Source organism: Dermacentor andersoni, chromosome 5 (genome assembly GCF_023375885.2).
Source record: "Dermacentor andersoni chromosome 5, qqDerAnde1_hic_scaffold, whole genome shotgun sequence".
NCBI classification, from domain to species: Eukaryota; Metazoa; Arthropoda; class Arachnida; order Ixodida; family Ixodidae; genus Dermacentor; species Dermacentor andersoni.
Window position 1 is genome coordinate 18,697,696 of NC_092818.1, and position 15,114 is coordinate 18,712,809.

The following is a 15,114-nucleotide window of genomic DNA, read 5'->3' on the forward strand; positions in this document are numbered from 1 at the left end:
ACGGAAAAATTACACGTGTATAATTATTACTTGAACAGTACTTCTGCAGAATATTTTGAATGGAAAAAACTTTTTGGCCACGCCAGTGCCATTTGAATTTCACGAAATGATTGAAAACCAGGTGCAAGAAAGAAATTTGCCAAAAATCTACCATCTTGTGCATTATTTCGAAATTTGGGGTTTTGCGTTGTTTGAACATTGTTCTTTGATTATAAAACAGTTTCACAAAATAACTTCATGTTTTTCACTCCTTCGTGCCGAGGTGAAAATGCGCGAATTATAGCGTTTCTGTGCGAAAATTTTCACAAAAGACGGTCTGGGGAAGAAACCTGGAATCACTTTTATAGAACTGTCAGTAAAGCTTACCATCTTCTGAAATATTATTTTTGTCTATGTGACCACAGGCTTCAAAGTAAAAGCCTGAATTAGGCAAAAATGCTATATTGGCCAATGTTTAGACGTTAGTAACACACTAAGGTGTCCATAAAAAAATAAGCAGAAGAGCAGATATCATTGAGAAGAATAACAACTTTTGGCACGGAAATTTTAATCAAAGTATTTGTGTGTTCATTGAGAAAAAAAATTTTGAATTTGAGTCCCACCATTGCATTACTTTGGTTCGTGCTTCCTCTTCACCTGATAGCATGTTGAGGGGAAATACAAACCAGTGTGGTGTGCATGGTGGTCTGTGTGGTGAGGGATAAAATCGGATATCACCAGAAGTTCGTAAGAATTTGAATCTTGAAGGTATGCTTACTTAAGATAGATTGACATTGTGCACTTTCATGCTACTAATGTTGTCTCGTGTGAGAAACTGGCTGTCGTTAGTTAATCGAAATCAGCAGTGGTAAATGGTGCGGTAATCTTTACACAAATGGCATGGCTTTGCTTATGGTTGTGTTCGAAAACAGCATAGGATGTGTGTTGTTTGAACTTACCAACTCAACACCTTCTGAGGCTCAAGAAAATCTATGTGTCCTGAAGGATTATTTCTAGGGCCCGATTTCTTTGTATAAAACTTGCAGTATTGTGTATTATGAAACCTGCAGTAGTGTGCCTGAAGTGAGGAATGTGACAAAATAGGAGGGCGGCATCACTAGAACTTGTCAGCTGCTAAACTGAGTCTGCCCCTGGTTCTTTCTGTGACCATGTGTTGTGATTCAGTTCCTTTTCTCTATTGCCCATAATCAAGGTAGAGGCCGGTAGCATGATGTTATGCGCAGCAGCAATGTTTAGGTGATGCTGCCTTCCCTGCTACTCAAATAAATCCATGAAGTGCATTGACGAAAGATGAAAGGCTTAGTGAGAAAGGACATTGTAGAGAATATTGTCACCAACAGGTGAAGCTCTTCCTTTAAACACTAAATTATTCCTGACTAACCAATGCTTAGCAACTCGAAGGGCTTTGTTCACACTTTGAGGGGCATTTTGCTTCCTTTCAAATGCCTCCCATGTTCTGTTCAGTCACATCATGTGAAGGGCTGCGGTTCACACACATGAGCCACTGGTCCTTTGACATGTGCTGGGGTCACATGCATGGTCCAGCATTGCTTTGCAGTGGCTTCCTTGACATGTGACGTAGCGACATCCTTTGGTTGTGTAAAACTGCTCATGGCAATATGAGAAGAAAGAACTTGGAGTCTTACATGTTGACCATTTATGAAAATAAGCAAACATGTGTAAATGATTTGCTGCAAACATACATGGTTTGCAGCAACCACTGCACAGGAAAATGTGAAGCACAACTGTCTTCTTAGTGCCATTTAGAACAGCCATCTCCTTGCAGCTGACATACCTTCATGATATCAAAAGATGCCATGGTCTACAAGAATCTACTTTAAATTACCGAGCTTCTTATACGTTGTGCTTATATTTAGTAGTTTTTCTGCAGCCTTAAACAGTGGGCAAGTGCAGTCTATAGTTAGTGCAGTTTATAGCGAGTGCAGTTTATAGGTTAGGAGGCGATGGCAGTGCTTGTTTAAAGCATTGTTTATTGATCAAATTCTGGGGTTTTATATGCCAAAACCATGATGTGGTTATGAGGCTTATCGTAGGGGGGGGAACCTGGAACTCTTTTTAACGTACACCCAATGCACGACACGTGGGCGTTTTTTGCACTTCTAAGTGGATCCAGAGCTAATATGGCACAGACATCTTCTAGTCCTCACCTCATCTTGTGAAGTCCTGGCATGGCTATTTTTGCAAGAGGGGCAATGGTTCTGTGTAGTTCACAGCACATCCCGAATGAACACAGCACTTGGACGAGACAGAAAGAGTGGACACCAAAAGTACTTGGCTTTGAAAAGAGCCGTGTAGCAATACACTTCAGTGGGATAGATAATTGGGCTAGGACCAAATAAAAACGGCATGTAATCGTTGCTACATTGATTACGTGCCGTTTTTATTTGGTGGTATAGCTGTTTCCAAAAAGAATTAGGCATTGAAGTAATGCTGTGTGGACTAAAGGTGATCCCATGTGAGCATCTACTCAAAAGCACTAGGAGCAGTGGTGGCACATATGCCACCACTTCCTAAGTAAACCCATGCCAACAGTCCACAGAAGGTGTGTCTTCATTCCCTGATGGAAAGGTGTCTAGTCGATGTTTAAAACACTGGATATATTCTCGCCCATTGCTTGTGCCATCCGTTGTCTTATGGGTATGTTCTAGTAATGAGATAAGAACTAGAATTTTTGAGTTGGCTTTTGACTATTCTGGCTCAAGTTGATTCAGTATCATCAACTTGACCTTTTCTGTGCATTCCAGCACGCCTACAGCAGATTATGCTGGGGCACTTTACTTTCTTTTAAATTAACTTTTATTTCTTTGCAGTATGCCAAAACATGGCCTTCGATATTGTGACTCACCACGCTGTTGCAACAGCAAAAGGCTGCAATCACAGAGGCCATACAAAACTGGTTCACATTGGAACCTTGCCACAAATTTGGACAGTATTTAGTGAAAATATGAAGCTTGAATATCACTGCAAGACCTGTTTTTTGCTACCACGAGCAAGTCATAGCACAGTGGCAGAGCTGTTCTGATATTTTAATGTGAAGCATTTGTAGGATCACTCCCTGGGTTTTCTTCCTACATCCAGCTGGGTAGCTTTAGTTGCACAATAATTGAAAGGTTGTCTGTCTGGTGGCTGAATTTGAACCAGGCTCATCTGCACAGAAGCCCAATGCTGAGCCCACTAGGCCAGGGACACATGCATAGCACGAGAGAACAGCCTGACTAGTTCTCACCTCATGCAAGCTAGCACTTTGAGACGCTTGCTGCATTGCATTGCATAGCAAGAATTATGTCGAGCATGCCACATTCATCCATTCCTTCCCTGTGGCAGATAGCATAATTATTGTCCTTAAGCTGGATTATTCCAACAGGCGGACATTACTAGCATAAAGAATTGAAATACATATTCGACAAATAACAAAAATTTACTGATGAACTTACTTTACAGCATATATTGCAATTCACGAATTGTAGCTGGTGAGCTTGCAGAAGGTATACACTTGAAATGAATTTACAAGATGACTCCAGTTTCGTTATTTTATTTCCCAAAGTGTGGGATGAAATACATGAGCGTTCCAGTTACTTTTATGCTTCGATGCATAAAAGAGCGTTTTGCTAAAAAAGTAAGTGGAACAACTGCGCATTTTTAGGGTGAGTTTGATGGCGCATATCTACAAACTGGTGTCATTCTGGAAATGAACTCCAACTGGATACACCTTGCAAACACACCACCTACAATTCTTAAGTGCAATATCTGCCGTAAGCTAATTAAGGAGTTAATTAGTGAATCATTCTTAATAATTGACAAGGTGTTTAGATTTCTCACACGAGTAGTGTTGGCTTTTCTGCATATTCGAGCTCAAGGAATTTGACTAGAATTATGTTATCTGCAACTGGCAATCTTTAAAAATTCCTTAAAACTTAGAAATGATAACCTTGGCAAGGATTGACTTCTGGCCTCGTTGATGCGATATTTTTGATATAGTGTTTTAGTGCGAAAACTTTTTCATACAGACACAGGAAGAGACACACAAACGCTAATAGTGCTTGTGTGTGTCCCTTCCTGTGTGCATGTTAAAAAGTTCCTTCGCTAGAACACTTACCTTAAAAGTGAACCACCCCATATATAGGACAAAGGCAAGACACAATATTTGCAAGACCGTGCGCACCTGTGCCTCTTGCTGTCATACCTGTGCTGGACTGTGAGTTGCAACCATGTAACATGTTTAACAACAGAAAACATCATAACAGCATGAGACTGAGTTGGGCAAATACATGAAATTATGTGTTACTGGTTATCAACGCTGACGCAAAAACTATTCATTGTGTCATCATTAGACAGTGCTTCATATAACAATGATTCCCGCATGGCGTGGGATTTCTATAATTACTTTTTCTCCTCTTTTTGATGCTAAATCTCATTTGTTTTTATTACTCCAAGGGAGTCGGTGCTGTCGGGTTGTGCAGTGCAACTGTTGGTGATAATTCCGCTTGCCTTGTCTTCTCCTGCAGGCAGCAGACCTGTATCCTGCTGACGACTGTTGGGGAGGCTCCGAGCAGAGAGACCTCGGTCCAGATAAGGGCCCTGCCTTGGCCACCGGAGGTCCGCCACCTCACAACTACACAGACCCGTTCCCGGGCGTCCTCCTTAACAATGCCACGCTGGGTCCCCCACCTGTGGACCACAGCAGTGCTTACCTGCATGGAGCTGGAGCCTTTGGTGCGTTATCAGAAAGTGGCTGCCATAGGTTTGGATTGCAGGAGGGAAATCTCCAGAGGAGTAAAAATGTGTTCGAGTTGCCTACAGCAGCCAGTCCAAAGTCATGTCGAGCAGCTTTCTATTGGCCTTGAAATGAAAAGTATATAATCACTATGTTCTACCAGGTCTATTCTGGGGGGGTTGAAGAAGAATGAGAAGCCAATATATTTAAATGATGGCTCAAGGCCTATTTGGAGAAGTGGGCAAACCACTGTGGTTGCTAGTGGCTATGGTGTTGGGCTGCTAAGAACGAGTTCTTGCCATCAAATACCAGCCATGGTGGCTGCATTTCGATGGGGGCGAAATGCGAAAACACCTCTGTGGTTAGATTTAGGTGCCCGTTGAAGAATCCTGGTAATCTAAATTTCTGGAGTCCCCTACTACGGCATGCCTCATAATCATACCGTGGTTTTGGCTTGTGAAACCCCATAATTTTTTTTAGAAGGGGGCAAAGGAAATTGGGCTATGCGTAACCCACTATGGAAGTTCAGAATCATTGACTATTGGGCCAGTTGATGTATCATGTTGTCTTGCTGAGCAGAATTAGGGCTATGGAAGCTTCACATACAAAGCTTCATAGTGATTTAAAGGGGTACTGACTGATTAGGTAGCTGTCTACTCCATAATTACGATGTGAAGCCTCAATTCCCCAAGCACATAAAAATAAAATTAATTACAGCGGCGTTCATGGAACCCATTCAATATGCTCTCTAAGTACTGTGCAGTTTCAGATGTGAGAGAGGCTATTCACGTGAAGGTGGCACTTGCATGATATTAAAACTCAAGAGCACAGCCATCAGCCATAAACCTGGTTAAATTGACCAGGTATATCTGGAACTCGTTCAGAAGGCGGTCAGAGACCTAGCACCTTGACACAATATCAACATAAAATTAATAAAGGAAACTTAAAGCAAGTAGCTTTGGGCAGTGCCATAGCCAGGAATGTGTTTCTGGGAGGGGGCACAAGGGTTTCACACTTCATTGGTGAAGGGGAGCAGGGCAAGCGGGTGTCATCATGTACAACATAATGCCAGCCATCCCTAGTGCACAAAAATTTCAGGGGCACATGCTCAATGTTACCCCCTCCCCCCTTTCCCTGTTTAGGCCCCTGGCTTTGGAAGAGTTGGTTCTGCATTACAACGATAAGTGCATAACTCTTGAGACAAAGGCCACAAGGAAGCACTGTAGGGGTTTCCCTCTGCACCTGTGATTTGTCCCTTTTCTGGATTGGATCAGGCCAGAGGAGCAGCAGTTGCTAGCTGTGATGGTCGGAGCTGTGATCCCTAGCCCCGGTACTGGCACTGAGTCTCGGAACACCAGTATAGCTCAGCGGATACAGGAGCGAGTCTTTTGCTCTGAAGATGCTTATTTTCACCTCAGTTTCAGAACAGTGGTAACAAGCAGCAAATAAACTGGCAGTGGCAGCTGAGCATTCTAATTGTAATTGGAGGTACCAAGTGACAGGAGGCTGAGCTGACTTCTACTCACGCCCTCCACATTCTCTGCCCTGAAACAATAAGTCACTCATGGTGGCCGAAGTGCTGCAAAAGGAGACGGGGGCTGGTAGTTCCCATGCTAGAACAAGTTGGGGCCAGTTGTACATTCTTCATCCAAAGACTAGAGAATGGCGTTTCTCTCTCAGCCCTGAGGAGGGGGAGCATCTCCAATTCTAAGAAGCTGGAAAGAAGGAAAAGGCATGCCACAGCTGCGTTATTGTTGTGAGGCAAGAAAGGCAGTGGAAGTGGTGAAAGCGCCCTTTCTGCGCAACCATCCTGTCGGTGCATGCGTATTTGGCACATGATAACCACACGAGGCTGCTCCTGGGCTATTGGGATGCGTATGCATCCCTAAAAGGTGGGCAAATGCTTTGAAGGTAAAAGGAAACAGCTTTTCAGTTAATCAGCTGGATGCCAATGTCCCACTCTCCAGGAATCCTGCAGCTATGACAGCAAAGTAGGATGAAAGAAAGCAAGGAAAGATGCAGACATCAGTGGCTTCTTTATTCCGTTAAAGCAATTGCTGTGAACACCAGTCGTGAGCCTACACATCCTCAGTTCGTGTGTGTAGCACTTAAAATCACTTTTGAAACCACAGAAATATAACCTTTCTTTCAAATGGTCTTTGTGCACACTTCCCTATTCATTTGCCAAGCAACATTTCAAATCTATATTACATTCTATGTTTCTCTGTAATTCTTTGCTAAATAGGAGAGCATGATTATTCGCGGTGTCTCGTACACACACTTTGCTGAAAACATGTACGTATGCACAAAGCAAATGACAGGGCATCTCATTATCATCATCATTTATTGACCCTTAAAGGCCCCTGTTGGGGTATTACATAAGGGGGGAGCATACATAAGAAAAAGAAACGTACAAACAGTCATGACTGAAGTAAGAAACAATAATAATAAACATTCAGAAGGGCAAAGAAGGTGCAATCAAATGGATGTCAAACCCAAAAAGCAATAACCAGTGCACTCAAAAAAGTGTGATGTAGTTAGTAAAAAGTAAACTCCATTAAGCATCAATACTCAGAAAGTTCGTTAGTGTGTTTCGAAACTTGGTAGGGTTACGTTCGATTACTACGCGTTCCGGTAAACTATTCCATTCTGCAATAGCTACCGGCAAGAAAGAGCTGTTGAAGGATTTAGTAGAGCCGTGAAGACGTTGAATACTGAGGTTGTTTGAGAGACGGCGTGAAGTACGGTGGGGTGGCAAGAGAAGTGTCTTGCATAAATGCGGGAAATTATAATAGAGCTTTTGAAAGAGGCATAAGCGTGAGACTTCGGCGATGTGCTAATGATTGGATGTGGAGGGATCATTTGATGTTTCTAACACTTAGCCGATAGTCGTACTGGGATGTAATAAACCCGGCTGCGCGATTTTGGACGACTTCCAGTAGCTCAACAAGGTACGCTTGATGGGGATTCCACATTGCCGACGCGAATTCCAATTTATTACATATAAATGTTTCATATGCTAGTTGACGGATCACAGGGGGTGATGATGATAGTGACCGTCTTATGAATCCTAGGGATCAATTAGTGGCAGTAACCAGATTTTGGATATGTTCTGACCATGTAAGCTTGCTAGTGAAGGTGATACCAAGGTACCTGTATGATTGAACCAGCTCAATAGGAAGGGAATGCAAAGAGTAAGAGTATGACATGAGAGAGTTTTTCCGCGATACGCACATGAACTTACATTTTTTGGCGTTTAGCTGCATGAGCCACTCTGTGCACCATTTTTCAATTGTAGTGAGGTCACGCTGTAAAAGCAACTGATCATTGTATGAGCTTATACGGCGGTACAGCACGCAGTCATCGGCAAAGAGCCGGATGGATGACGAAATACCAGAGGGGAGGTCATTAATGAAAATTAAAAACAAAAGGGGTCCAAGGACTGAGCCTTGCATTACTCCAGATAATACTTTGGTGACTGTAGAGTGACAGTGTCCAATCACTGTAAACTGTGATCGGCCAATTAGGAATCACCGGATCCAGGACGTGATTAGAGGATGGAGATGCATTTTGCTTATTCTGAACAATTTCTTGTAGAGGACACATAGTTATGAATAAAAGTATTGTTTGTGTAAGCCACCATGGGTTTAGGGGGGTTAGATAGCTCAGCTTGAAACCACATGATTCTTCATTGAAGCTGAGGTATGCTTACTCGAGTATCCTTGTTTTACATTGTGTCCTGGCATGCCTTCACTAAAGCGTGACAAAAGATCATGATTGGCCCATTTCCTATCACATTACCCTTTTATTTCAGTTTTATGTAGTAGTTTTATTTCAGTGTGTGTGAAGTGGACAATGATGTATTAGCTTCACATTGGCCACACTTTCCACAATATATATATGGGGAAAATGTAATTTCTTGTTTTGTGCGATTGTGTATAGAGTGTCCTAGGTGCTCTTGTTTCGTTTTCGACTTCCGTTTAGTTTTTTATCACATAGTGGTTTGATTTCATTATTCTGAAGTATACTGCTGTTCCATTGTTCTGTCAGTGCATATGTCAAGAGCGAAGGTGTGCAAAGTGTGTCTAAAAAACCTTTTTTTTTTCTTATATATTGTATATAGCAATGGCACAGTTGTTAACCATTTCACTGTTCTGAATATATACTGTTGTTCAGTTGTCCTGTGGTGTGTGTGGTAGCTGCCTTGGTGCTCTTGCCTTTGTCAGGCAAATTGATTGCCTTTAGCCGTATCAACCGGGACTTTCTGCAAGCCTTGAAGGACAAATAAATAAACACTTTTAACAGTTACACAGTCTCGTTGCCGCTTTCTTTTCTTTTGGCATCCTCAGGAACGACTGCCTGCACAGGGCTTCCTTGCAACAATGGGTCGTCGATGACCGAGGGTCCCACCTATGGCCAGGATTTCCCCGACTACCTCTACTCGCCTGGCACTGGTATGGCAGGCTACGGTGGGATGGGAAACATGACAGCTGGTAGCGGAATGGGCACAGTGCCAGGAATGGCAAGCATGAGCAACATTACCAGCAATGTGACCAGTTCTGCATTGGCATGCACGCCCACGGACTACCTTCTGAACGACCTGCTCGCTGATGAGGACCTGCACCTGATGGATATGGTGGCATCACCGACAGAAAGTGAGTACCACTGCCTCGAGCAATCTCAATTTGGAACATGTGCCGCCATGATAAAACCGCACCGTTGCTGAACATTGGGATGCTTTTCAAAATTGCTGTAGTAATTTATATGATCACAACATACCTGATTCTTGACATCCGAGCGTCCGCCTTGTAGACGGGATGCGCTGCTCTGGCATTACATGTTCTCAGTGTAAGTGGTGTTGGAATGTTTCCCAAGTTTTTTCATAGAGAGTATTTCACAAATTGCAGCACAGGGACCTCCGAAGGCCATTACTTCATGTACAGTGGCATAGCCAGGAATTTATTTCAAGGGTAGGGGGAGAAGGGCACTTGCGAAGTCACTAACACAATACTTAGATGCTGCTGCAATATTTACATAAGCCAGAACTTATTTTTTGTCATTCTTGGGCCAACAGACATTCTTTAAACTTGGCTTTGGTGTTCGCTAATGAGGTGTTAATATCTGCCTTAGTGCTTTGGCTAAATGCACTTTGTGTGTGGCTTTGTGCTTGCAATGGTTTTTGCATCAGGCAAAGACAACAAAAGCACAGGTCCCACTTATGCATGTAGTCGTGGCCACCACATGGCAAGGGTGGATCCAGGGTAGCCTCCAGATAACAAGGGGGCAGGCTCATGGCATGTTTAGTACTGTCGGTGCTGAAATGCCAGCATGTCTCTTAAAGTGAGTGGAGTGGGCCACCACTATTCCTCTGCCAGTGCCACGGGTGCTGTTACAAGCCTGCGGCTTTGAGGTTCCCCGGCAATAAGACTGGGCTATCTGTGCTCCCCGAAACTATGAAAAACTTGTTGTTCAGGCACTCGTTTTTCGTGCCTCAGTCACTCTGGCTACGGCATTGTGCTGCTGAGCACAAGGTCGAGAGTTCGATCCTGGCCATGGCAGCTGCATAGCAGTGGGGACACAATGCAAAAACCCTCGTGTACTGTCCATTGAGTGTGCGTTAAAGAACCAAGGTTAATCTGGAGTTCCCCTACAGTGCACGTCATAATCAAATTGGGGTTTTGGTACATAAAACCCCTGCATTTAATTAAATTTTTAGGCACTTGTTTTAATATGGCAACAGCACAGATTGTGTAACTTGATACAAACAGGACACGCACATTGATCTTGAAAGTATCACTCCTGTTTGCTGCTTGCTTCAAGAAGACATAGAATGGTAGATGCTTGGGCCATTTGGTGGCATTGTTCAAAAATTAGGAAGACAGAGTTAAAGAATAAAATGGGACACAGAGGCTATTTTAACTTTCTAACGACAGTCAGCTCCCTGGGAGAGACTTGCGTTCACCATTTGCCACTTACTAGTCTTGTTCCTTCCATCAAAGATGGGACCCCAGAGATGTTTTAAACTTGAATAAAACATTTACCTACAACTCTTTAAAAGCAACTAGCAACTGTACACAGATGGAAAAAGCTGAACATTAGAAGTTGTAAAGCACTGCACACATGTTCAGGTAATTTGTGAAGGTTCGAAAGCCTGGTGGCTCCGGAGCTCACACCACCTCACAATGAATCATAGGACTCCAGTTACCTGATGCTTTACTTCAATCTGGCATTCACCATGCTTGCTTTGCTCTCTACATAAGACAGAGCAGTGAAAAAGAAAAAAAAAATTTGACGTCAAAAGCGTCTGCGAGTGTCGCACTGTTCCTTGAACTTCCTAAGGCATAAATCAGCCTCTTGACTAGAAATGTGAGAATGCACACCCCAATCGCCACCTACGCCATACCGTTTTCCGAAATATCCTCAAGGGGAATGGCAATTGAAAGGGTCAGTGTTATCAAATTTTTCTCTTCTTTTTTTTTGCGATTCTCGGACATTCTTTCACCTCGTGGTAAAATATAACAAAATACTCAGTAGAAATTGAGAAAGCAGTGCTTTTCTAGTGCGCTGCCATTAATCCCTGTGAGAAAATCTGGCTTCATGAGGTGTCATCGCACCACAGATCGCGTGGCTTTTCCATTGACGCAGTAATGCTGCCTTGGTGTCACCTTAAACAGGACAGATTAGAGCTTAAGGTAGCCACAGCACAGCATTTTTGTACCAAAAAATAAAGCAAAAATGCAATCTCAAAAAGGGAAAATATGCATTGTGATTCGTTACTGCAGTCACGTGCCACACCTGCAACACTCATATTGGCTAAGGTAGATTTGAATCACTGGCAGACATTTTTCGCGTGCATTTTGTCAGCGGCGAGCTGTGCTTTTCGAGTGTTTCCGAGACTGACATTTCAAGGTCTGCCTGGTTATCTCGTCTTTCTTTAGTTGCTCGGTGCTAGCTGCTGCCCAATTGTGATCGGGCCATGATTTGCACAAGATTAGAAGGTCTGTTTACTTTTCCTTGCAACAGCAAAGCAATGTCGTATGTTTGGGCTGTCAGACTGGCAAAGACCGACCGTCGTGCATGCACGATCATGACGGGTGCGCTTGCGTTTGATCGCTGGCTGCCTATAAGATTTCAAGGGGTTTAAAAATGGCCGACAAGCTATGCTGCGTGCTTCTGATTAAAAATGCCAAGGATTGCATTGGAATGTTAAGAAAACGTGACCTCGCTGGTAATTGAAGGACTGCTGTCTTAGCAGGCCTTAGGCACTCTAAGGCCGTCTTGCAATGATTCTGACAAAGAAAACGCGGGGCAATGTTTCCTTAGCTTTTCATTTTTGGGCAGTTGCTGTCACTCATCCCTTTGCCATTTCACAAACAATGAAGGTAAACTCGTTCTGTTTTTTGCACACAAGTCCTTAAGCACTGAGGAGTGTTATAAAGCTGTCCATTTTTTCTGCATACCATAAATATTTTTATAATTCACCTTTTGCAAAAGTCATTTGTGTAAGGTAATATGCATAATAAAGTTTAAACATTTTTTTTTCTTATGCCTACTGTTCAGTGAAAAATTAGCCAATAACATTATTGCGCAAAATAGGGCTAATGAAAATTATGACACAAAAATCAAGATAATTTTTTTTAAATTATTTGTGGGGTGACAATTAGCAAATACCAATTGTTGTAAATTAATAACTATAGCAGATAGCTCAGAACTGATTTCAGTTATGTCAGCATAATGAACTACATTCACATCAGAAATTTCATCGAATTAGTTCCATAAATAACGAAAATAATTTTCATTGCCTCGCCCCCCCTTAACCTCTTGAGACGCCACTATGGGAATTTGTCCAGTATATTGGACACCAATTAATGAGACAGTACTCCTATTCCAAGGCATTCAAACTTCTAAAACCTATGTCCTATGTATTGGACACCTGCTGGCGCCGTCTATTCCGCATTGATGAAAATACATCGGTGAAATTTTCGCCAAAACATTTTCAGCGGCGTGGTGTTTTGTGTCACCTAGCAGAGAAGTAAGTACTATTTCTTGTATTTTACCTAATTTCAGAGCATATCTTTGATTGTATATTAAAGTTAATACAACAGCAAACGCACAGAATACGAACTGTAAACTGTTCACACGCTTACCTTTATCTACGCTTCCTTTGATGATGAAACAACTTTTAATGAAAACTGCAAGTATCAGAGGATTTTATGTCCCCTCCATTATATGGCGGCTAGGAGCCCTTGGGTCCTAGCAGAATCTTTGGCTTTCCTGATGACTTGTAGCTGGACCTCAGGGGGTTGTTCTGGGTAACAATGATTATAAGCAATCGGGTTTGGGAAGGCGTTTGTAGTAGGCGCGATGCTGTCGCCTGCTGTTTAGTTAATGTGGTGGGGGGTAATACTGCCTTCCTAATCTGTAAGGTTTGGTGATTTTATTATATTTGACCACGCGGTCTCTCTCCGCACTTGGGCCCCACGTTGTTCCTGCCTCTGCTCGGCCCGCTAACTCTTGAGCTAGGGTGTGTGCAGTTTCATTGCCCCGGAGGAAGGAGTGGGTGGGCGTCTATATGACATGAACGTCACACTTTACACGAACGTTAGCCAGAATCCTTAGCGCCTCTTTCGAGACTCTTCCCTAAGTGAAGTTACGAAGCACGGTTTCAGAGTCCCTGATTAGTACTATGCTGGCCATTGTGGAGGCGAGCACGAGCGCTATGGCTGCTTCCTCTGCAATTTTTGAATTTCCTGTTTTAATGGAGCTGCTGGCAAGCTGGGGGCCCGCTTTATTTGAGGCGACCACTGCTATATGTCGACCGTCTGCATATTCTGGCACATCTACACAGACCACGTCTGCGTCGTTTTGAAACTTCTTGTGTAGTGCTTTCGCTCTTGCTCTGCTCTCAGTGATGTTCAGGGTGCACGTTTCAGGGTATCAAGGGTATGATGCGCTCTCTGGTTTCTCTTGGGATGTCGTACTTATCCCTGCTTTGCCCAGCGTACGCAATACCGTGCTTGTGCAGGATGTGTTTTCCCATGTTGGTTTGCGCGAGTCTTTCGTATTGTGTTATTGTATGAGCCTCAATGAGTTCATTGAGCGTGTTGTGCATTCCTGATGCTTCGATCTTCTTGTTAGACGTGGGGTCAGTAGGCTGAGGGTTTTTTTATGTGCCTTTTAGATGATGTATTCTATCTTTTGTTTTTTCGCTACTTGTTACTTGAGGTATGGGGTCACATACACTATGCGGCTGACAACGAAGGCTTGGATGAGCTGCACTGGGTTGTGTTCTTTCATGCCATAGTTCTTGTTGGCGATTCTTTGAATCAACCTGGTGGTTTGCTGGGTGCTCTTATCCAGTATTATTGCTTCTCCGTTACGTCCATTCTCAAATATTTGAAATCCCAGTACTCTTAGGTGTTGTACCTGGGGGAATTGGGTGACCCCTGTCGAGATTGTGATAGGTCGTACTTGATTGTGCTTACATCCTCTGCTTATGGGTCTGTAGAGCAGTAGTTCCAATTTATGGGGAGAGTATTTTAGGGCCCTGTTCTCCACGTACCTCTCTACCGTATTGACTGCTTGCTGTAAAATCTCTTCAATGTGGCCGTCGCTTCCACCCGTCACCCATAGGGTGATTTCATCTGCATACAGACTGAGCTGAAGTCATTTGATGCGTTCCAGCTCTGCAGGCAGGCTGAGCATCGCCACGGGAGATAGGAAGGGAGAAAGCACTGAACCTTGTGGTGTTCCCTTGTTGCCTAGTTCTATTTATTCGGATTTCACATCCCCTGCTGTGATTATGGCTTTACGATTCACGAAGAAATCTTTCACTTAGTCGTATGCTCTTTGGCCTAGGTGGAAGTTTGGAAGTTGCACAAGATGTCCTCGTGTTATCAAAGGCCTTCTGTAGGTTGAGACCCAGGATGGCTTTTGTATACAAGGTGTATGTTTCAGCATCAAAGATTTGGTTCTTTAGTTGTAGCATAACGGCTTGCGTTGAGAGTTTTGCTCGAAAGCCAATTATGGTGTGTGGGTATAGCCCGTTGTCATCCGTGTATCTGGTGAGATGCATTAGAACTACTTTTTCCATTAGCTTTCCGATGCATGACGTCAATGAAACGGGCCTTTCTATGTGTGGATTTCTCCCAGGTTTGTGTATTAGTATGATTTTGGCAGTTTTCTATTGCTGGGGTATGGTCCCCTTCTTCCAACATTCATTTATGTATTTTGTGAGAGCCGTGACGGATTGATCATCTAAGTAAGATTGATCAACACCGTCGGGACCTGGGGCAGACTTCGGATTCAGTCGTCAGAGTTCGTATTGAATCTCTGTCTCCATTATGGGGGCATCGAGGTCATTGTTATTCTTTCCTTGG

At 43.3% G+C, this 15,114-nt stretch overlaps 1 protein-coding gene across 3 annotated transcripts in view; it reads left to right on the forward strand.

Annotated features, from left to right (window-relative positions):
* The window catches only part of cnc (NFE2 like bZIP transcription factor cap-n-collar), a 194,035-nt gene that overhangs the window by 126,820 nt on the left and 52,101 nt on the right, over positions 1–15,114 (forward strand). For all 3 annotated transcript variants that reach the window (XM_050177397.3, XM_050177394.3, XM_050177395.3), the window contains 2 exons: positions 4,527–4,734; positions 9,085–9,390. In XM_050177397.3, coding sequence (XP_050033354.1) covers positions 4,527–4,734; positions 9,085–9,390 — 514 coding nt within the window. The remainder of the gene's footprint in view (positions 1–4,526; positions 4,735–9,084; positions 9,391–15,114) is intronic.